General features: G+C 44.9%; 1 protein-coding gene across 6 annotated transcripts in view; it reads right to left on the reverse strand.

Annotated features, from left to right (window-relative positions):
• The window catches only part of FARS2 (phenylalanyl-tRNA synthetase 2, mitochondrial), a 419,843-nt gene that overhangs the window by 312,026 nt on the left and 83,263 nt on the right, over positions 1 to 24,554 (reverse strand). For all 6 annotated transcript variants that reach the window (XM_055079821.1, XM_028479858.2, XM_055079823.1 and 3 more), the window contains one exon: positions 3,331 to 3,490. In XM_055079821.1, coding sequence (XP_054935796.1) covers positions 3,331 to 3,490 — 160 coding nt within the window. The remainder of the gene's footprint in view (positions 1 to 3,330; positions 3,491 to 24,554) is intronic.

Genomic DNA, 24,554 nt, shown 5'->3' on the forward strand with positions numbered 1-24,554 from the left:
CCGGGGCGCGAACCCGCGTCCCCTGCATCGGCAGGCGGACTCTCAACCACTGCGCCACCAGGGAAGCCCCTCGTCCATAGATCTTAATGTCTCCAGGTTGCCTGTGTATCAACCCCCTACAGGTAGAAAGAGTATGAAACAGGCACATTAGCTGTCCTGATTAAAGTATCTTGAAAAATTTAAGTACTTTTTTCACTGTACCTCGAGGCCCAATAATTTCATTTCATTTAACATAAAACCCCACACGATTTCAACTTCTTATTTCTCTAGGGTAGGGAACCTGTTTCTTATCCCTACCCAGTCACCAGAGAATCATCAACTTTTCTAGGCTCCTTCAAAGCATTCCAGTTAATTCAATCACGGCTCTCTCACGCTTTCTCCCAAACAGTTTCCTTGTACCAGGTCCTTAGGCCAGAAAGGTTAACGCTAGTAGGTATTTTCTCCACTCAGCAGACTCCTAAGGCAAGGTAGGTCCTAAGTCTCTCTCTACCTGAGTCCTAAGGTGGTGATGTCCTCTTTCCACTGAGTATCTGTACTCAGCACAAGGCAAGGCTCTCTGTAGCCCCATCTCAGAGCGTGTGATCCAAGGCTCCGACAGGCGGACCTTGCCAGCCAGGTTTCATCTGAAAGCGCAGCCGGCCTGGACGACACCCGAGCCCCAAGGAGCAGAGACAGCTCCACGCGGCCTGAGGCAGCCGCCGCTCTGCTACTCCACCTCCAGATGTAAGATGACCCTTTCCAAATCAGGTAACACCAGACAGCCCAAAAGAGCACGCTTCAAAATGATGAAAGTGACATGCTTCAGCACTCTGTAAATGTGACTCGGTCTTGGGAACAAAGTAGGACTAACAACCGTAAACCCAATTATTATTCTCAATCACTTGCACTTCATTTATATTAACAGGGATTCGTGGACAGAGAAAAAGACGAAAAGATACGGAAGACACAGTATCCTCACTACCGACTGACCTCACTCCCGACCAGGACAACATTCATAATACAGAGCCCTGCAACGTAAGGGCCGCATACGGACCCTTTGGAGGTTGGGTTGACAAGCAAGTTATTTTGGGAGAATCAGCACCTATGGAAGGAAGAGGGAGGCAACTGCAGGCGGGGGAGTCAACCAACTGCAATCAGGCCCAACAGAGCGTTAACCTCGCCAGAGCTCTGCGGCCTGCACCGCCCATCAGAACTGCCCCATGGGGGGTGAACGGGGGAGGGGGAGGGGGAGGGGGGATGATGGAGCTGGAGGGGGGTGGGCAGGGGCTGGTGGCTGGGGGTAAACTGCTGGGCCTTTATATTCCTCCCACAAGCAGTCTTTGGCTGTGGGCAGCTCTGGGAAGGGCACTGTCCTTTACCCACAGCTGCGGCGGCCCCGGAGGGAGCTGACGGCTGAGGCCACCTGCACTTCCACCAGCAGGGTCCTGGGACGGGAGCCGCGGGTGCATCTCAGTGACAACCGCGAGCCTGTTTTGCTCTTAAACGGAAGAGACACGACTTGCCCACAGCAACACACCTAGCCGGCAGCAGAGGATCACAATCCACTTCTCCTTCAGACGCGTTCATCCAAACTGTGCTATGAGGCCAGCGCCTCCTAAAGGGAAACTCCAGTGCTCAGCAGGGACTGTGCCAGAGACGGCTGTAAACCGTGAAGGGCAGCAAATGAAACCACAGTGTGAGGACTCCTAAACCCCACCTTAGTTGCTCTGAAAGAAGTGATATGCTAAACACGGTAGAAAACAGAGGGGAAACCATTTAGAAGTGTTTAAAATGTCAGTGTATTCCACAAGCATATTAACTGTCTAAAGGGCATTTTCTTTCTTTCTGATTCTAAACTGATAACCTCTCTCATAACAGCCTTAGGATGCTGGTGCAATTGAAATGTTTGCAGAAAATAATCAACTGCTTTGGAGAGGGAAAAAAACCCCTGACACTAAAGCAGCTGTAATTACAAGAAATTGCCACAAGGAAATAGTGTGTTCTAATTTTTAATTTTGCTTTTCAAGAACAAAGGAATACAACACTAACAATTTAAAAGAGGAAAAAGCTCAGACCATAAAAACAAGTATAAAAAGAGTTGTTGAGGGGATTCCCTGGAGGCCCGCGTACCGCAAAAAAAAAAAAAAAAAAAAAAAAAAAAATGAGTTGTTGAGTAATTCTGAGGCCTGCTGAGGCAGTTCCTATTATTAGCTAATTAAAGAAAGACTGAATGTGAAGTTTCTAAGTGATCTTGGTATCTGAAATGTAACAGAGTATACCCCGACCAGCTACAGGGGTCAGAGGGTGAGGGAGTTGGAAGGCAACACCCAGGGGGAGGCCCCATCTTTTTAACATCACGGCTTCCGTAAGCCTCACAGTCGAGGAATATTATGGAAATGATCTCTATCTCTCCTTTCAAAGGAGCTAACCTCTAACATGGGCTCGGAAGTCAAAACGACAGGGCTCAAACCAGGCCTCAGATACTCCCGAGCTCCAATGTGGTCACGTGGTACTTCACTGCTCTGGGTCCGGGTTCCCTCCTCCAAAGAAAAATGGAGATTATAATAACACCTATGGCACAGATGCAGGTCAGAACAAAAAAATCCTTGTAAAAGTGCTCAATGCAGCATTAGACACTATTAATTTCTCTCTCTCACTGTCATCATCACTACTATGGCCATTACTATGCTAAAGGACATCCAGATTGCTGGGACCCAGACAGGTTTACCGAGACATTTTTCAGCATCTAGCACCCCGACCCCAGATAAAACAATTAAATGACGCCCCGAAATGCCTGAAGTAAGAGCACGGCACTCCCCTTCGGAGTGAGGGAGAACAGCCCGGCCCCAGGGCACTGTGAACACGTACCCATTGCGAGCGCTATGAGAGCACACAGCACGCTTCCTGGGACACCATCCCCTCATCCTTCAAGTTCCTAACATGGGCCTGGCTGGGGCACCTCCCCTCCCCGCCCTGCGTCTCCCCTGAGAAGCATCCCAGCAGGTGAAACAAACACGCAGTCACCCCTTCAGCAACGGCTGAGGTATATTAATACTCTGACATTAATCAGCCTGTTCCCTTCCTCCCCATCCATGATACTGAGCTCAATCCATTATCATTCTTACGAACGGCTGTAATCATTTTCCTTTCTCTAGCTAATTGCATTTCCATATCCTCCTGCTCCTCAAACAGAACGAACCAGGAAATCCATAAGTTCTACCTCACTAAGGACCTAAACCATTAAGACACAACTTAGAGCAAAAAGTCTAGACACAGTAGGCTTAATGATTTCAGGAAGATGGTAACTGTTGAATATTTAGGTCCCCAAAGACAAAGGCATTTAGTACGTACCATCTCCAAAAAGATGTGTCATAAGCCTGGTAAGTGTTTGCTTAAGGTCAAACTCTACAAGCTTCGTGGCCTCCAGGGTATGTGTCTCCTGTTTACGGGCAGAGCGAGAACTCTGTTCAAAAAGCTGCAGGTTTTCTCCATCCTTTACGCCAGCAAATAACTGTAAACCAAGAGAAATAATATAAATAAATAAAAAGAGTATCGTGACCAGTCTATATCAAAAAACATAATGTGGAAACAAAACCCAGTAAGTCTTAAGAGTCAATGAACATCCTGATATTAACATTCATTTGGAATCAACTTTGAACAAAGCACTATGCTACATGTAATGGAGCGTCTTTAGGAAATTAAAAGACACCATTCTGATCTTTGCTCATCTCTCCATTTTCCTTTTGCACTAACTTCTTTGCAGTCATTTCCTCACAAGACACATTATTCTGCATGCTACTGGAAATACCAGTGAACCGGGTTTTCACTGTCCTTACAGTGTGACCTGAGGCTAGGTAAGAAAGCACAGTCTAGGAACGAAGTCCTATGAGGCCCTCCTAAACTGGAAGTGTGCTGGACTTTGCTACCCTGTAATTCCAAAGGTCAGGACAAGGCCTGAAATGTGTTTCTGCCATTTGCTATCTAGTAAACTCCAAAAAGTGATATGGGAGCTAAGCTTCAGGTAATGGTTTGAAAGATGGGAATAATAAATTAAGAGACTTCATGATAATTAAATAAAATAATGCATGAAAAGCATGGAGTACCTGGCACATTGCAATGGCTAACACACCGTCCTCATTGTCATCACAATCACCATTACTAATCACAGCTGTCATCAGTCTGAAGCTGCTTAAGCACTAAAATAAAGTGTTCCATCTTTAACAACAAAGCAGGTCTTCACCTGCTGGGAAACTGACTCAACATGGAGAACTGACCAAATCAATCTATCATTCTTTCCACCCAAAGTCCCATGAAATCAAAAATTATTTTAATAAAAGAATGAAACAATTGCTGTTTCAAGGTAATAACGGGCTGGATAATTAGAACCAAATCTCCTGATAAAGCTACTAAAAAATACAAAAATTCTTAAAAGCATCAAAGAAGTAACACAATAGAAAGGATTTACTACACAAAACTCTGTGAGGAAGCACAAAGCCAGAAAAAAGCCCAGCACAAAGCCAGAGAGAAATACTGAGACCATCTGCCTATCCCAATTTCAAATGGACACTGAACATTGCTTATGACAGCTTATCAATAAAAGGGAGGCCAAACTGGAAGCCCACAGTGTCTGACCAAGTTGGGATGCTAGATAAGTGCTCTGAAGGACGTATCCTCATTGTAAGAATGAATAGACAAGTGACTAGTTCTTATAAAGACTTCCAGCCAAGTGTCACCTTACCTGGGTAACAGAGAGAACTTCAGGCTGTGAAAATGGACTAAGGCAACCCCAGAGTGCTGGTTCCTCTAAGTGCTCAGCAGAATCAAACACAAATCTTTTCACAAAAAAGATTCTACTTCCCAAGGTCTCAAATTATTCCTATGAGAGCTAAAGACAATGCAGCTGCCAAAGTCTATGTCTTTCAATATCTCCTCTAAAAATAACTTGGAACAACAACAACAGAAAATTAAACTACTAAACACCATGCCCTCAGAAGGAAACAGAACAGTGACCCAACTTCAAATAATTGTATGTAAAAAAGAAGGAAGGAAGAAAGGAAGGAAGCAAAGCTAACTGCCATAGAGAAAGAGTGCTATTATACTCCCACCCTGCTCTTTTCGTTTGGGGTAATTAAGGACAAGCTGAGAAAAACTGAGGGGAAGAGAGAAGAAGGGAACCAGTGAGGAACTAGGTTGACCTAAAATCACCACCAGGAGGAGTAAGTGTGAACATCCTAAGAGTATCCTAGCAGATCTGATGAGGGACTACAGAAAAGGGACTCAAATGTATGCCCAATTTGAAGCTACAGTTTTCAAAAGGCATGGTTACAATGGAAGAGAAAGGGGCAAAAGAAAGTAAGATATTTTTTGGTCATTGGGTAGGGAGGAGTAAAAGAGGCAAAAGAGAAAATTTAGGGTTGCACAAAATAAAACAAACCTAAAAAATTAGAGGATTTACAAACCTATTCCTCATCTTCCACTAAAACAAACAAAAAAATTCCATTGAAGACTCTGCACTTTGCTACACTAACAGAAGAGGGCGCCAGAGAACTACAAAATCTAAACAACCAACAGCCCACAAAAAGGAACAAAAAAAATTCAACAGAACGATAGAAAATTATCACAAAGAATTAAAAAATTAAAAAATTTACTCAAAACAGCTCAAATGATGAAAATCTAACCTTCTTCCCCCCAAAAAGAAAATCAAGAAGCAGAAGAAAAGTGTAAGATGATACTTGCAAACTAAATTAAATATGCTCAAACAAGCATTTGGGAATATTGCTTGAGCCAGAAATGCAAATGTTAAGAACAAAACTGAATGAAAAACAGAAAACTGTGAACTGAGGAAAGAAAGAGAAGGAAAAAAAATCATCTCAGAACTTAAGTTTAAATTACAAGATATGCAAGGAATAATGGATTCAAAGATTTTTAGCAAGAATTGAAGAAAAGAAGGAAAACAACCAAGAAAAAGGACAATGAGATAAAGAAAGAAGAATCGAGAGAAAATGGTGGAAATGGAAGACAGGCAAAGAAGAAATAACGTTTATATAATTGGAGTCAGTGAAAGAGGAAAAACAAAACAGCGGAGGAGAAATAATGGGCACCATGTAAAATGGATACCTGAAGAACCAAATATAACACATATCCTAGTAGAACTATTAGACTTCAAAGATGAAAAGAAAAAAATCCTCAAGGCCTCCAAGCAAAAAGATCAAACAACTTAGAAAGGCAAAGCCACTGGACTAGCATCAGACTCTTCAAAAACAAAATACAAAAAAGGTAACAATGACCTCACATTTTCAAACTCAAAAAAAAAAAAAATGGACCAAGAATTTTATACCCAGCAACGCTGGCCTTTCAGTACCAAGTCTATAGAAAAAGCTTTAAACATAAAAGAGCACAGGGAATTTCACATGAATGAGCTCTTTCTGAAGGATCCACCAAAGCATGGGCTTTACTCAAGCAACAGATAAGTGGGAAAATTTCAAATCCGCCCCCCAAAAAAAAACTGATGGGTAACACATTAATACATGAAATTGTAGATCTGAGACTAAAACAAAGCCAGATATTAAGTTGGAAGATTAAAATACAATTCTTATATGTCATGACAAAGCAGAAATAATATAACCAAAAAATGGAAGAAGAGAGAGTGAAAGTGGAATAAACTCATTGGTTTAAGGGCCAAAAATTCAATAGAAAAATGGGAGAAATACATGAACAGACAATTCACCAAAAAAAAAAAAATATATATATATATATATATCTATATATATGAAAATGACCCTTAAACCTATGAAAACATATTCAAACAGAGAAATGCAAATTAAAACAACACTGATATTATTTTTAAACTGTTGTACTGGTAGAAATTAAAAAGCAAGACAACATTCTTTTGGTGAGGCTTGGGAAAAGATGTACTCTCATACACTGCTGATGGAAGTGAAAATGGGTAGAATCCTTTTGGAGGTAAATTTGGCAATATCCAACAAAACTATATTTGCAGTTCACCTCCTGACCTAGTTCTTCTACTTCTGGCTATTCACCCTGAATACATCTCCAGAATTAATATGTACGTAACAAGGGTTTCACTGTAGCATTGTTTATAATTGCGAAGTACTGGAAACAAAGAAATGTCCATACGAAAGAGAGACGTTAAATAAACTATGGTCTACCCATACAATGGAGTACTTAAGAGACCTAATAAAAAATGAGGGTGACGTCTCCGAAGTGATATGTAATGATTCCGAGCTACACTGCTATGTGAAAAAAGCAAAGTGCGAAGATCATACATTATATGCTACTTTTTGAAAACTTATTATGGTACTTTTCAAGTAAGAAAGAAGGGAAAATAATAAAATATACATGAACCTGCTCATTAGTATAAAACAAAAATAAACAAACTTCATAGAAATGATGAATCAGAAGTGACAGAGATTCACTGCCTACCAGCAAGTGGGTGGTAGCAGACTGAAGAATGAAAAGAGCTGGGGAATAGGATGGAGTAAAAAGAGGAGGTGGTGGGAAGGGGGCGAAGAGAGGAGTGACACTCTTCTAAGTAGACTTTTTGTATAGTTCTGACTTGTGGAATCACATTAATATTTTATGTACTCAAAAATTTTAAATAATAATTAAAATCCACCCAGATGTGGTGAAAACTCAAAATGGAATACGATCAGCAACAATAGAGCCAATTCTACTCTAAACAATTGACATAGCCACATGGAAGAGAGTGGAGAAGAAAAGAATTAAAGAAAGTAAATTTGAAAACCAGTATTTTAACTGGATATTCTAAGGTTAACGACAGAATAATCATAGCAAGTATTGTACACTAGATAGTAAATTTTGTTCCACAGAGGTATGTGTTCACTTTTCTGAAACTACATTATGTTCATTCAAGAACTGATCGAGTAAGTAAATATATTGTGGGTAAAGGGAACCAAGTGTCTCACAGTCACTGTCAAAGAAAATGGGGAGGGGCTAAAATAAGCCACGTGGTAGTGACTTGGAATTGGAGGTACCCATATGAATTCACGTTTCTAAACACATATACAGATAGATATAGAAACAGAAGTAGGTGTGCATATATTGCCCACTTCTGTCCTTTGAGGGAGACCTAGAAGTGGTGACATCCCAGTAGCAATAGGTGCACTCAGGTCTGGGCTTCTAAATACCATTTTTTAATTTAAAAAAAAAAAAAAAAAAAAAAGCAAGGCTCGTTAGAGAAATGAATGACTTTCAGGGCTGGGTCAGAGAAAATATAAAATGAACCTGGGACATCATTTGGGGCCAAAAAATGATGAGAACATGTCAAAGGACACTGCAGACTACTTGAAGAGGCTCCCAATGGCCGAATCTGGGTCAATTTGAGCAACAAAACAAATAATTTTAGTAATGGACCCTAACCCACAAAACAAAGAAACATCCACATGAAACCATGCTAATATAAATGATTACCTTCTCCCATATGCATTTATTCAATTAAAGATCTTCATAAAAGTAAAATTCTAAAAAATAATTTTAAAAGGAATGATGGATAAAGAAAACAATCATTTGGCAAACACCAGAGTAGTAATCATTTCAGACAATAATTAGCAATGGATGATAAAGATACTGGGGCAAAAGATGATGAGAAAGATGATATCATCTCAAAGTATCTTTCCCCAGGTAGTACAACTTAGGACAATGCTAAGTAAAAGAAGTCAGTCACTTGAAGACTACTTTTTAAAAACGAATATCTACAGTATTTACAATACATACGTATAACCAAAAAATACCCATAACGTATACTAAAGACTAAAGTTTGGAAAACTCTGAAAGAAGGAAAAGCAGTAATTCATAACACCGTCAGCACAAAACAGCACAGGAGAATAAAACCATGTACACAAGTCAGCTCTTATTTCTAGAGGAAATGTAACATTGGAGCTAGAAGGGACTTGAGAGAGCAGCCCAGCCAACCCCAAATAAGGAAATGAACTGCAGAGAGGTGAAGACCCAGAGAAGCTAAGATCACTTAGCCAATTAGTCCCCACGCTGGGAATAAATCACTCATCTCAGCCTTGGTTCCAGGGCCCTTAAAGTGGCTGCCTCTCACTTAGCTTTCTGTTTGAGAGACATCCGCTGGTGATAAAATTAAATTAGATTTCCATTAACTGCACACATTAGGCTGTGTCATTTGTTTTTCCACTAGGATTTCTTCTATTTCTCTGACATTTTCTTAAGTGTCCTTGCAGAAACCTCAACGACCCAGAAGACAAATTCCACCCCTACTGGAACAGCTTACAGAAGCCAGGGCAGGTAGTTCACAAATGAGAAAAGAACAGGTGCGGGAAATTAATTCTAATCAGGCTTAAGAATAAAAATGGATTGCAAAAGCCAATTCAATTTAAAATTCAGAAAGCCAAAAGGATTTTTCAAAATGGCCCAGATTTTAACCACACATTTAAAAGCAAATAAAAAGGCAAATGGTCAGAAGAATAACATACATCCATGCAAAATCCTATGAGCGGGCAAGTATAAATGGGGCTCGGATGACAGCAAAACTTCAAGCAGTTATTTAGGGCTGGTCTGTGGTTCCCAAAGCAGCCATTTTTCTATTCAGCCATTTAGAATTATCCATTGATCACTGGTTTAATCCATATCGTCCACCTTGCATATTAATGCTAAACAACCCCTCCCCCTCCCTCGCCGCCTCTCTCTGAGTTTCCGTGCAGATGCAACGACCCTGTAACTGACTTCGCTGCAGCTGCTACCTGGACTACTATTGGCTAACAGTTAGTGACTGTTTACTATCTTTGCTGCCTTACTGAGAGCTTACCTTACTTACTCTAGGGCTTCACTTCATCCTCACCAGCCTTATTCTTTCCCCATTTCTCATACAGGGAACTTGAGGCTTACAGAAGTTAAGTAACTGACCATCGTTGCACAGCAAGTGAAGACGCCTGAATTCAAACCAAACTCTGATTTGTGACCCCATCTTCCAGGCTCCATGGTTATTTCCACAACAGCATACACATGATCATCTCTTCGGCTTTGGTGTAAAAACGATCTATGGTCAGATGGATGGGATTAAGAACTGGACAGAAGGCATGAAGAGAGAGGAGAAGCCTGGAAGCCTGGCCCCACACACTGACGCTGCTGTAGCACCCTCCATAAAATAGTGACGGTTTATCCCTATTAAGCCATTATTACTGCACAAGGGCCAAGCAATCCCTCAAAAGATGAAAATTAAGGTCTGCCTTTCAAATGCCTTCATACGTGCCAGTGCGTCAGTGTGAACAGTAACTTGAGGAGGATTGCACCAGAACCAAACGTTAGCTACGACACCGTTGCACCAGTAACAGGAAGGGTCTGCGTGGTGGAGGCCACGTGGCCCTCAGGGGCACTCTCGGGTGTAGGGAGGCTGGTGACCCTTGGGTCCCCATCAGGACACCAGTGCTTGATGCAGGTTACCTCAGCCCTGTCCTCCTTTTCCAAGGAACGAAGAGAACCAAAGGAAAACAGCAAGAGAAAGGAGGGGAAAACTGCTTTGAGAGCTAGACAAAGAAATAACCGTAATGCAGGTGAGAAAGAGGAAGAAGTGCTGCTCAAACCCAAAAGCGGTTCAGAAGAAACCCTCTGGAAGGAAAAGACACGGGTTTGTGATGCTCTTGTTCACCTTATAAAACTCTGAAGGATGACCGAGCATAGAATAATCAAAATACAACCTGAATTCAAGGAGTCCCTGTGTGGCTGCGGATGCATGAGAGCACACGTTCATTGCATCTTAACTTGGCCTTAATGCTGATGAAATTATCCCACCTCTTCTGCCTGAGACGCTTGGGCTCAGGCAACAGGTTGGGGGCCGGCCCAATGCCACAGAGAAAGAACCAGGCTCATTTTCTGAATAACCTCAACAAACTAAGGAAGTACGGGAACAGGAAGCTGGTAGCAGCATCAAGACAACGTCTAGGAAGGTGAATGAGAAACAGATACAATGTTTTCCAGTGACAAAGCACTTCTGCATTAGAACATTAGAACAAATACAATCAGGTCACTGCAACAGCATCTGAAATTTTAACCAGCTGGTCAGCCAATCAGCCCCTACTTTACCACCAGTCTAGTAAATTCTACATTCATTAAGTCAATCTTTGCCCGAGGTAAGAGAGCAAACGTCTAAAGCCCTAAGAGACGGACCACAACAGCATCCTTACCTGCACAATGTCAAATGCAAGTGCAGGAAACATGAGTGGTGAAGGGATCACCCAAGATTCCGTTCATGGAAAAGTGTCACAGGTGATACAGCCAAACAAAAGAGTTTAAAGTACACAGGTTGAATGAGGTGACAGCAATGACTTCAGGCATTTTAATAAAGAGGAAGAGGGGAGAAGGAGGAGCATTAAAATCTCAACAACAGCACCCAGAGGACACTCTGGGCTGCCGCTGTGCTTCGTCTCAGCATGAAGCATCTCTGCAAAGCTGCTATTGAAAAACTGTTTAATTTGGCTGTGTGACTCTATTTAGAAGGATCTGACTCAAAAGATTACCAGCTTAAGTAGATGGGAAAAAAATAAAAAACAATAATCTCTGAGTAACAAGGAAAGAGAATCCTTTGGCAGTTGAGGAGAGCAGAAGGGGTTCTTTTGCGGGGATAATAACCGGGCTGGGAAGTGAAAACCTAAAGGTGCCACGAAATACAAGAGCCGTCTGCATGACAAACAGGATGTCTTTGTGAAGGATTCTGAGACTTCCAGGTGCTGGAACGTGAGCGTCGGAGAATTAAGTTCTACCTGGAGGAATGGCTCAGACCAGCAACTCCCGGCTGACAACAAAAAAAGGGACTTGGAGAGAAGGGAGGGGCTCATTTAAAAGGTTTTCAGGAGGAGTTCACTGCAGATTACATGATGCAAATGCTCTCCTCCTTCTTACTTACAAAATTACCAGCGAACTCCAAGTCGTTCCTGAATGACTGTTACAACTGTACTTTAACAGGAACTAGAAGGGGTTCCTAGTTCTGTGTTCGGCTGAGTGGGACGTGAGACCAGAGAGCACACTAGTGAACACACGCATAATTTTAACCAGAAGAGACTTCCTTGTTTCAAACTGTATAGATTGTAAACTACAGGCCAGTATAAAATCAGTGCCATCTAGAGGCACAGAGGATCATAGGGGACTGTGTTATCACTGGTGATGATACACCATCTTTTCACCATAAAAAAGAGTCTTTTCATTATTTATCCTTCATGAAACCATTTTTTAAAAAAGATTTCTGTCTGACAAACTGCATTTACTAGGGAATAACACTTTTTAAATAAGGCACATATAACTGACATCAGGGTCATATTGACTTGATAAAATTCCAGTTGATATTTATTTTCCTCTGCAGCATTTTTCTTTTCTGCATCCATTGTATGATTTCTGCAGGAGGTAAGAAACAGGGTTTAGGACAAAACAATCCCAAAAACACAGGGAGGGAGGCCATTCAAATTATTGGTTCGACTCAAGTTTCTGAATCATGAGTAAACAAGAGTTCCTCCCACTGTCAAAGGTAACTGAAAAGGCCATAGCAAGAAGGTTTGGAAATAAAGAAATAAAATATAGGTAATTCTTTAAAAATTGATTCACCCACTGTGACAAATATACCAGACTCAAGTAAGACGTCACCAACAGGGGGGACAGGATGTGGGGTACACGGGAACTCTGTACCTACGTTGCAATTTTTCTGTAATCCAAGAGGTCTTCTAAAATTAAAACTTTATTACAAAATTGAACGTAGGGGGGCTTCCCTGGTGGCGCAGTGGTTGAGAGTCTGCCTGCCGATGCAGGGGACACGGGTTCGTGCCCCGGTCCGGGAAGATCCCACATGCCGCGGAGCAACTGGGCCCGTGAGCCATGGCCGCTGAGCCTGCGCGTCCGGAGCCTGTGCTCCGCAACGGGAGGGGCCACAACAGTGAGAGGCCCGCGTACCGCAAAAAAAAAAAAAAAAAAAATTGAACGTAGGGGATGTACACTCCTCTGACTGAGGCCAGCATGCTAAACGACACAAAAGCCCAAAGAGCAGCCTTTCACACCGTCACTGCAGGGCAAGACAAGCCAGCACGATTCCTAACCGGCTCAGGCAGCAGGAAAGGCTCTGGGTAGCCGGCAGGCCCTCCAGGGTAAGGACCGTTGTCGCAGTGCCCTACACAGAGCAGAGGCTTCGTGCATTTCTTCTTGATGACGTGATTCATTCAGAACCGCCTCTACAGGCACGTGCTGAGTCCAGAACCAAACCCTGGAGTGCCGCTCTCTCCGGCGGACTTCAGAGAGCACTCAGCCACGCATCTCCCTCCTGCAGATGTCCTACACCCACGCTACGTCACTAGAGGAAAGGCTTTGCCTTCATCCTTCCTGAGAAGAGAGAGGTCATCAGATAAGACCCCCACTTCCAGCCTTCCATTCCCGCCCCTAAATGCACCTGCCATGCAGCCATGCTGCAGTCCTTCAGGCCCACCTCCCACTAAAAAACAAAAACAAAACGTGCACCCTCTCCCGTCCAGCTCTAGGCGCTACTGACGCCTCTGCAATGACACCCTGTCCACACACTTCTCACTGAGAAATCCTCCCACGTCTCCTGTACCTTTAACCTCTCTTCTGGCTCCCTCTCCTTAGTAAACATGGTCAGTTCTTCTCTTTACACAACAGTCCACAAAAGAAACGAAACTCCCTCTCATCCCATCTCCCGCCACGACGACCCTTCCCCTCACAGTTAAACTGGTCACTCTTCCTTGGTCCTCTTAACAGCCCCCCTTTCCTTCCTCTGCCTCACTAAGCATTTCTATTCCGCGGGCCTCCTTTTCTGCTTGTACACGCCTTAGTCTGCCGACTGCCCTAGGTGAACAGGGCTAAAGCACGCACACACGACGGAGCGTAAACCTGCATCTCCATCCCAGACGCGCACGCACGCACCTGCCCGCCAGACGTGTCCGTGTGAAAAGCCTCCACCTAAACATGTCCCGACGTCCGCTAACTCTCCTGACCCCCACTCCAAAACACTTCTCCCCCCGCGACCCTTAACTCTGGAAGTGGTACCAAGAAGGCAGCCCAAGAGAAATTTTCAGTGGCTTTTCCCTTTCCCTCACTTCCCCACACGCAGCCACCAAATCCAGTAAATCCCACGTCACCCCTCAAGTTCACCCTTTCCTATCTGTCACCTGTGCCATTTCTTGGGCTTGCCCTGCATTGGTTCTTAGATGATTATAAATAATCTAGTCTCCTCAAATCCAGTCTTGCCCTACCCTGCTCCACTCCATGGGGCTGCTATGCAGATTTCTCTAAAATGCCAAACTGATTACATCTCTCTTATGCTTAAAAATTACTTAAGACTCCTCATTCTTTTTAAACTAATGCTCAGACTCCAAAAAGTTACGTCGAAGGCCCTTCAAGAGCAGTTCGTACCTCTCTCTCCAGCTTCCCCTCCCATTGCTCCTCCGAGCCCCCGCCACTCCACCAGACACGCTGCAGGGATTCACCACACGCTGCGTCTCGGTGCCTTCAAATCTGCTACTCCCGTTACCTGGAACACGGCGCCCCCTTCCCTGCCGGGATAACTTCAAATTCCTCTTGAAGATTCTTTGGTAAGCCTTGCACGATTACCCCGGGGATAAAGGTTTCCTTCCTCTGTGCCCTGGCCATATCTCTTTCCCGGTGCCGACTGCGTGGCGTAGACCTTCTAGTCCATCTGTCTCTCTCCCTAGGCTGTCCACAAAGCGATGGCACTGAGTCAGGATCTTACTTTATAACAATCCTGTTTAGGATGAGGTTCCTAAGAACACATGGCATCCACTCTAGTTCAGCTCAACCCAAACCTGTCACTGAGCAGATCATCTCTGAGCCCCAGGGACAAGCCATTCACCTGGAGAGTGACAGATAAAGCCTGGAACTCTGATGAATACAGCCTCATCTGTCTGGCAGGCCCACTGCTTATTAATTCTTGGCTCACAGAGAAATAAGTAAGAATCACTTCTAAAAATAAGCACATCCACATATCTTACCACAGGAACTCCCAAGCCTTCATGTACCCTGAATGCAGCAGGAAAAATTCTATTACGTTATTCAAATCCAACTAAAGCATTTCGGCAAATATTAAGTATTCAAATGACTTTGGAGGAAGGATTGGGATGTCTCAGTGAGATGAACAGACAGACATATTAAAGGGATAGCAGACTCCTCCAAGTGGATTTCAGCTGCTAATTTCAGTTTTTAATTTCTTTAAACAACTAGGCCCTAAATGAAATCTTCTACCGCCCATTATTTGGGAAGACCTGTGTTTGAAAGGGCCCCATTAAGTACAGCTCCATCCTGGGCTCTCTGTGGGAAGTCCGCTCCTGTTTTAGCTATAATAATTGACATGGAATCAGTTTTTCACCCCCTGGATTTCTGCTGACACACCACATGCCGGTTAATCGCGGTGCAGAGCGGAACACCGGGGAGGGGCCTGCTGAGGCCGGGCTCCAGGGACGGCAGACCACACCTTCCCCCGCTGCTCCCTCCTCTCCCGGATGCCAGACTGGTGCCAGGGCAGTAATGGGAAGACACGGGAAAGTCAACTTCGGTGACGAAAGACGCCCCCAAAACACCTTGGAGGTTGAAAAGCTACTTCTGCCAGGCAGCTGAATGAGCACTGGCTGCCGAGGGTGCTACAGGACTAGAAGCCCAAGTTCCAAGTGACTTCCGCCCAAGCTTTCTCAGGAGCCCCACCCCAGACCTTCAGGTGCAAACTCAAACAGGTCCTCACCGAACGGCACGGTCTTTCCAAATCTCCCCTCACTCAAGCCTCCACGAGCGAAAACTCGGGTTGAATATATCACAGAGGCTGTTCAGTTCCTCAGGGACGCGTGTTCCCGAGAAGCCAGTGTCAGGAAGAGCCCGGGGACAGCAAGTTACACGCCTCCACGGGGCCGTTTCCCTGGCACGCGGGAGGCTGCTCTCCGCAGAAATGGCGTCAGCGCCATCAGCGAGTGACCTCTGCCTCCTGGTGTTCTGGACATGCAGCTGTTTGGCTGGCTCTTATTAACTCCGACCCATGATGAGGAGTGTATTTTTCAGCACTTTTCTTCTCTTACGGGTTCTCCTAGGGGTACCAGTGGGAGAAGGATGTAGATTCGTATTCTGCCAAGCTCTGGTCTATACAGAGAACACATCAGAAACCTCAAAACCTCAAAGCGGGAAGTTACACGAAGCCGCACGCGAACCACATGAGAGCTTAGAGGTCTGGATGTGTTGAGGCAAAAACCAACAGTGGTGACAACACCGCGTCCCGTGCGAACTGATTCTCAGGACAACCGCCATTTAACAGAGGAGGAAGTTCACCCCTTCTGCTGCCGACTTTAAAATCGTGGTCTCCCATCACCCTCTGCCTAGGCCTTGATGACAGATGACACAGAGAAAGAGACTGCATTTTCCTCTTCAGACGGCTAAACAGCTCATTCGTGCTATCAGTGGGTGAAGCATAACAGGACCAAGTGAGGCTCTGTCTAAGTTCTATCACCTCCTCTCAAGGAAGATGACAGGAGACACACTACTAACCAGTCCACGGAAAAGATAGCAGTGGCTTAAAAAAAAAATAGATCAGACCTAAAAGGCAGGACCCACGAGGTCACTGATTCATGCTGATGATACACAGGTAGACGTACACTTAACCAGGCATCTATTTTTCAGATAACTATGGCGGGGGCGGGGGGCGGGGAGCGGTGCTGACGCTTGCTGAGCGTCTCCAGCCCATCAGCCACCAGCCAGGCTCTCCAGCCACACTCAGGAGTGGTCCTCGTGTCAACTAAGGAAGCCGAGGCTCCACGTGGCTGAAGACCCATCTCAGGTGGCAGACACTGAGGTGCAGAGCCAGGACTGGACTCCCCGGAGCTGGTGTCATTTCCAGAGTGACAGGCACTGCTCCCAGAAACATTTTCTGTAAATGATGCCAAGGCCCACAGCTGGCCTCCAAGAGCCAGCCGCCCAAAAGTTCACATCCTTACTCAGTCCCGATTGGAGAGAAGTGCACAATTCCACACTTCTACACTGTCACGTATAAATGAAGGCTATTTACTAGTAACTGACCAAGTGGTTTACGAGGAGTCTCTAAAATGTGGCATCTCTAGAACAGAGCTGAGGAGTTATCAGAACTGCCTAGGGACTCTTGTGTCCACGACAGAGTCTGGCTTCCCAGGACTGTGACGGGTAATTCTGCGTCCACTTATCTGGGCCCCGGGGTCCTCAGGTATTTGGTTAAACATTATTTCTGTGTGTTTCTCTGAGCTTGTTTCTAGATGAGATTAACATCTGAATCAGTCGACTGAGCACAGCAGGAGGCCCTCCCCACGTGAGTGGGCTTCATCCCATCTGCTGAAGACCTGAATAGAAGAAAGGCTAAGAAAGAATTCTCTCCCTCTGCCTGACTGTCTTTGGGCTGGGACACCAGTCTTCTCCTGCCTTCAGACTTGGATTCAGACCGAAACTCTACCGTTGGCCCTCCTTGATCTGGGCTTCTCAGCCTCCATGAGCAAGTGAGTCACTTCCTTATAATAAATCTCTTAGTATAAATCATCTCATCTCATCTCTCTCTACACACACACACACACACACACACACACACACACACACACACACACACACACACACACCCTCACACCCTATTGGTTCTGTTCCTCTGGAGAATCCTGATTAATACAAATGGACAACACCAAAAACCCCTGGAACACATTTGAAAAGTTGGAATCACCACAATTCACAAGAAGAACATTATCGCTAGATCTTCAATGGTGTCGTGGGTTGGTTGTAGATTTTGAATGCTGGTAGAACCTTTCAACCAAAAATTATTATTAGTTGTATTGTTATAGATGAATTTATTGTGGGTTGTTTAATAAACACTACACCATACGTGATGGAATCAACATCTAACAACTAGATGTTAAAATTATATTTAAGGGACTTCCCTGGTGGCGCAGTGGTTAAGAATCTGCCTGCCAACGCAGAGAACATGTGTTCGAGCCCACACACACACACCCTCACACCCTATTGGTTCTGTTCCTCTGGAGAATCCTGATTAATACAAATGGACAACACCAAAAACCCCTGGAACACATTTGAAAAGTTGGAATCACCACAATTCACAAGAAGAACATTATCGCTAGATCTTCAATGGTGTCGTGGGTTGGTTGTAGATTTTGAATGCTGGTAGAACCTTTCAACCAAAAATTATTATTAGTTGTATTGTTATAGATGAATTTATTGTGGGTTGTTTAATAAACACTACACCATACGTGATGGAATCAACATCTAACAACTAGATGTTAAAATTATATTTAAGGGACTTCCCTGGTGGCGCAGTGGTTAAGAATCTGCCTGCCAACGCAGAGAACATGCGTTCGAGCCCTGGTCCGGGAAGATCCCACATGCCGCAGAGCAACTAAGCCCACGCACTACAACTACTGAGCCTGCGCTCTACAGCCTGCGAGCCACAACTACTGAGCCCACATGCCGCGCCAACTGAAGCCCATGTGCTCTAGAGCCCATGAGCCACAACTACTGAGCCCATGTGCCACAACTACTAAAGCCCACGCACCTAGGGCCCATGCTCCGCAACAAGAGAAGCCACCGCAATGAGAAGCCCACGCACCGCAATGAAGAGTAAGCCCATGCTCGCCGCAACTAGAGAAAGCCCGCGCGCAGCAACGAAGACCCAATGCAGCCAAAAATAAATAAATAAATAAATTTATATCTTAAAAAATTATATTTAAGACACTGTAGTTAAAATAAGAATCATTTATACCACTACTGCCAAAGCTGATGGACTGTATTCTACATGGACCCAACGCCAAATTCCCCACAAAATGACACAGGATTGTTACCACAGAGTTCTTTCTGCACTGAAAAGGTGAAAGAGTTGGGGCAACTCAACTGAGGGGTCTTTCCCTTCATCTAAGAGTCCATGTCCTAAAAATATTGAGAGATATATCACCCTGGAGATGGTAGCCCAAATTCCCTTTGAAAAACAGTCTCTCACTCAAGATCCTTTTGTGAGAAAGTTATTTTTTCCATTTGTCTGGTATAAATCCTTCTCTGTTTTAAGCCTTGGTCACGAACCTTAAATAATACATATAACAAATTACTAAACCCTAACACAGGTCACCTCCTCTTGGGTGTGTGGTAAGATCTGTTCCCCACAAGATCTATGCTCTCAACTCTGTACCTGAGTCCAATCGCCAGGTAGCTGTCTGCCTTACAAGCTTTCTAAACACAGAACAACTATTGCCATTTTTTGGATCTGGAATGTTCCCTGCCCCAGGAGAGAGGCTCTCAGACTTACATAGAAATCTTTCCTTTGGCTTCCCCAAATACACTCAACCCACCCTCCAGCCCTAGGCAGCCTGTGACGCTTAACTCCTGACTTCAGCCTGATCCTCGAATCACCCAACAGCTAACATCCGGTCATTCCCAAGTTAGGAGGCATTCTCTGCCTTCCTACGGCTAACTTAACCCTAGCATCTGCTGTTCGTGTAATGCGCCACCAAACACAATCCCAGCACGGCAACGTGACCCAAGAGAAGTGTCACAGAAAAGCAGCAGAAGTGGGAGGAGTGAGCAGCTGAGAGAATAAAGCAGAGGTTTTTCCAACTTACTACAGACAGGCTGGGAGTCAGCAACGTGGGGACTGAAGTGGCTCCTCGACACTCCCTTCTAATTTCATCATCTAATCCGGGTGCCTATAGCACCTCTTAAGCTACGTATAATACGAAGTGTGTGTGTATCTGCGGAGGGTGTCCAAACCTCTCAGCAGATTCTCAAACGGCAAAAAGAAAAATGTTGGAAATCATTGTGCTGATGAAATCCTATCAATTCACATACAACATCATACAAAGTCTCTATAAAGCTGAAGAACAGGATGGTGTTTAGATGATGTATCCAGTTTACGAAAACCCTACTTTATCTTTCAAATTCATTCATGTTAAGAAGTTTCCAACTTCACAGAGACCTACCCCAGGCTGAGTCAGGAGCATGACATTAGGCAAAGCCTCAGAAAGAGGCTATTTAAAGTACCTGATAAAGGGCACGCTATCAGCTAAGAGCAGGTGTCACCTTGTACGTCCAAGGGTGGACTCAGGGATCTGGACACGCGGTCCGACGGGATGTGAGCGTCACGGGCTGCTGGCCCGTCGGAGGCCGACGAAGAACACTCCAGCCCGTCACCGCCCACCGGCACCGACCAAGCTGAAGGCGTGAGATTCCACCGCCGTCCACACAACAGCTTCAGGAATCGGCACCAGGCCAAGAAACGTGCCGTCTAGCGAGGTGTGAAGTCTACCGTGAACGAGCATAACATCGCCGTGAAATATTTCTGCTGCTTTCACACAACACTTGAGCTAGTACAAAAAATATTGTTATTGTAATTATGTGGACTCAGTAAAACCCAACGAGGCCCTCTTGGCCTCCAGCAGCGAATGGAGAATAGACATGGTAATAGTTTTCTTGAGACCCTGGAGGGCTGAGATAGAAGATATTCATCTGTTTTTCTCTAGATGCTGTGTTGGTTCAGAAGCAGGAGCTTTTACCCTTCAAACCATCCCCCATCCTTTATACATTCCATGTACTAAGAACCAATAACTAGAGGGCTTCCCCACCACCTAAATTATATTCAGAAACCTTGAGTTATTAGCATCAAGGACAAATGTCTTTGCCTCCTTAAATGTGACCTTCCCTAGCCACTCACTGATTGGGGGAGTAACAGCCTGTCTCCCTGAAGCCTTCCAGATATTCAGGAAAGGGAGCCAGCGGACTGTTGCCTCTCGGCGGCCACAAATCAACCCTGCCTCGACTGCTCGCGAAAACTGCATTGGGCCCTTTAAATATTCGTCCTCTGCCAGTTGGCACAGTGCTGAGCTGGCCCAGCAGAGGCGCTGGAGGGACCCTGCGAGCGGCCTCTGGCTGCATCCCCGCGCCTGTGCCCTGCGGTGCGGGCAGGGCAGCCGCCCCCCAGGACTGCCCCTCTTGGGTGGTCTCACAGCACGGTGCTTCCTGCAAGACACCTCCCCCGAAACAGCTTCCCCTGGCACCTCAGAAGCAGATTTCCAGCAAATTCCAGAGGGTGGACGTCCAGCGATTCCATCTGCATGAAACCACTACCAGCTTGGTGCCCCTCCGGGAGCCACAGGCAAGGGTGCGGGGGTCGGGTGGGGGGAAGCTCTTCCCTTGGGGCTCAGCCTCAGGCTGGGGGTGTCAGCTGCTCCTGTAGCTGCTAGTTAACCCCTCGTCCCCCGATTCTCTGTGTCACACTTAATAATCCTGTATATTAAGCTTGCCCTGATCGAGTCGCAGGCGCTCACTGCCTTGCAATCCAGCCCTGACTGATACACCTGCTCCTCGGGAAGCCGGGGGCAGGAGAAACAGCTCTGAGGGTGAAAAGATGAGGGGTGAACCGCCACGCACCTGACACCTGACACTGTGAGCTGCCATGTTTCGCAGAGCGACGCCGGCAGAACGAGGGAGGCATTCGAATACCACGTTCACCAGCTGCTCCTCGGTGCAGGACCCCGGGTTAGAGAAAGGCCGAGGCACAGGGAAGAAAGAGCGACCCTTTAGGCGCTGACTGGCCAGTTGGAGAAACCAGATATACACAAACGAGCAGCTCCAGGCAGTAAGTGCTGACAGCTCCCCGAGGTCGTGGACACTAAGCCACGGTCGGTGTCGGGGCCCCAGGCTGAGAGGCCATTCGTTCCGACCTTGTCATAAGCAAGAACTAATTATCTGCACAGGCCCTGCGCCACAGAAAACAGAGACCGGGCTCGCTTTAAACCCCCCTCTGTCCCCCAGTAACCGGGTGTTACCCAAGTCCAACGTATCGTGGGTCCTGGCTGTGACCGGCCGCCTTTCGCTTCACTGTCAAGAGATATACCAGAGTAAACATTTGGGTAGAGAAAAAGAATTTCAAAAAAGAAAAGCCATTTCAGTGTAAGTGTGTCTCTGATAGGGGGAGTCCTCCCTAAAAGATTTTCAGGAAGAGATTAGGGAAACATGGTGACTATAATCTATCAAGGCCAAATAAAAACGCCTTCAGTAAAGCCCACTCCACATGAGGCTATTAAGGAAACCCAATCACCACATGGTGGAGAGTAAAACCTGTCATTCACTGAAGGACAGAAGAGTGATTCGGGGTAGAGAGCAAGAATAAAGAGACTGTGCTTGGATCACCACAAGACTGACAGTGGGGGAGCCCGGGAAAAGCAGCCCAGGAAAAGTAGGGTTCTAATGAACCATCTGTAAAGTGAGAGAGAGTATCAAAGGGAGAAAAATAAAATTTTCTAACGATAAATGAGAGTGGTTTTCTAACAAGGATGGACCACGATGGAGGCTAAAGGGGTTGTTTGTAATGAAGGATGTCTACTGCACCAGGATTGAGCCATTGCAGACAAGTCTATGGAGGAGTCCCTTACTTGCACTCCTACAGGGGGAAACCGGGAGCAACAGTGATCACTTATAAAAAGGGGGGGTGGGATGGGATATGAACTTGGCACAGACATCGTGATGAAGTAGTATGTAGCAATCGTTGTGGTCAAAATTATAGCAAAAGCTTACTTCTCAGGACTTCCCTGGTGGCACAGTGGTCAAGAATCCGCCTGCCCACGCAGGGGACACGGGTTCGAGCCCTGGTCCAGGAAGATCCCACATGCTGCGGAGCAACTAAACCCGTGCGCCACAACTACTGAGCCTGCGCTCTAGAGCTCATGAGGCATAACTACTGAGCCGATGTGCCACAACTACTGAAGCCCGCGTGCCTAGAGCCCGTGCTCCACAAGAGAAGCCACCGCGATGAGAAGCCCGCGCACCACAATGAAGAGCAGCCCCGCTCGCCACAACTAGAGGAAGTCCATGTGCAGCAACGAAGACCCAATGCAGCCAAAAAAAAAAAAAAAAACTAATAAGAAAAAAAAGCTTACTTCTCTGTACACCTTCATTTATCTCTTCTATGAAAACATGCTCCTTTGTTTCTGTGTGAATATTCATGAATCATATATTAATTATAAAATATTTACAACTTCTCCATAATATCACCACATCTTCAGTTATTAAGACCAAAAGTTTTGTGTTTCATAGACCAGTAAAAATTTCAAAAAATTCAAGGCAGACAAAAATAAATAAATAAATTTACCTAAAAAAAAAAGAAAGAAAGGGGGGAGGGGGAAAGGAAGAAAGGGAGGAAGAAACGTAGCATTTAGAATTTTTTTTTACAATAATGAAGACGGAACTAGGCAGGAGGGAAGGCTCAGCATGAATAAACTATCACTTACACAAGTGTATGTAATAGAAAGACCCTGGATAACACTGACCCAGAGGAAATCATCAAACGGGGATAGAGATTCGGAGGAAACAAAGCCTCTGCAGCCAAGAGTGGAGAGTAAAACTGCAGAATGTCTGCCCCTGCCCCCCCCCCGCCCACCCTGTGCATTCACAGGCCCCCTGCACAGGGCACCACCAGCGAGACAGGAGAGGCATCTCCAGAGACCAAAGGAAAGTGGAGCTTCTTCAAGCACTGGTCCACGTGTGTACTTTTTAATTAATATATTTAAATCAGATTAAATAGGTACAGGATTCATACGGGCTCCCTCCGGTGGGTCCAGCAAACACATGAAATCTGCTATCTTTTGCAAAAATAAATGTCTCAATAAATGTTTTCAAAAAATTGTTTTGAAGCTATAGAACAGTGGTTCTCAAACTTTTCAGTCTCAGAGATCCTTCTACGCTCCAAAAATTCCATAACATCTTGATTCCTTTGCAAACACTGATGACGCCTGTGCCACCACCACTCGCCCTGCCTTCACCTCACAGGAAATCACTGTCTTGCTTTTGGTGTTCATCATTCCCATGTACTTTTTTCACACCTACCTACATATTTATGTAACAAAAAAACTGTGTGGCTGTGGTGTACATGCATGTGTGTGTAGTGAGGAAGAGCTGGAGCTACTGCAAGCAGAGAGAGAGAGAGAGAGAGGGAGCACAAACTAAGCGCACAGTGAGAGCACATATTGTTGGCATATTTTGAAATACCTATTAGAAAGATATCCTAGTTTAGTATCCCTCATAATTTATTTGCTTCTCTCAACGTTTTATTAAAACCTCATCCAAGTTGACATGGGTACCTCTAGTTTATTTATATTAACTGCTGTGAAGTACTCAATGTACAATTAGAGCCCATTGTCCTTTATTTGTAACACTTAAAAGAAAAATGCCAGATCCTAGAGCGCACAATTTGAGAAAGAAAAAAAAAAAAGGGGAAACTACCAAATAACTCTACAAAGTGGTGGCAACTACACTACACTACACTCCCCGTCGAAGGGTATAAGATTTATGGTTCCTCTAGATACTTGGTATTGTCAAGATTATTAAGTTTTGCTAATCTAATCGGTTTGTAAGAATATCTGGTTGCTTTAATTTGCATTTTCTTATTTACCGATAAAACCGATCCTTGTTTATTGGCTGATCTCATGCCTCTTCCATCAACAGGCTGTTAATGTTCTTTGCCCATTTTTCTTTCTTAAAAAAAAATTACACATGATGGATTTATAAAAAGTGTA

The sequence above is a fragment of the Physeter macrocephalus genome, chromosome 18, assembly GCF_002837175.3.
Source record: "Physeter macrocephalus isolate SW-GA chromosome 18, ASM283717v5, whole genome shotgun sequence".
Classification (NCBI taxonomy): Eukaryota; Metazoa; Chordata; class Mammalia; order Artiodactyla; family Physeteridae; genus Physeter; species Physeter macrocephalus.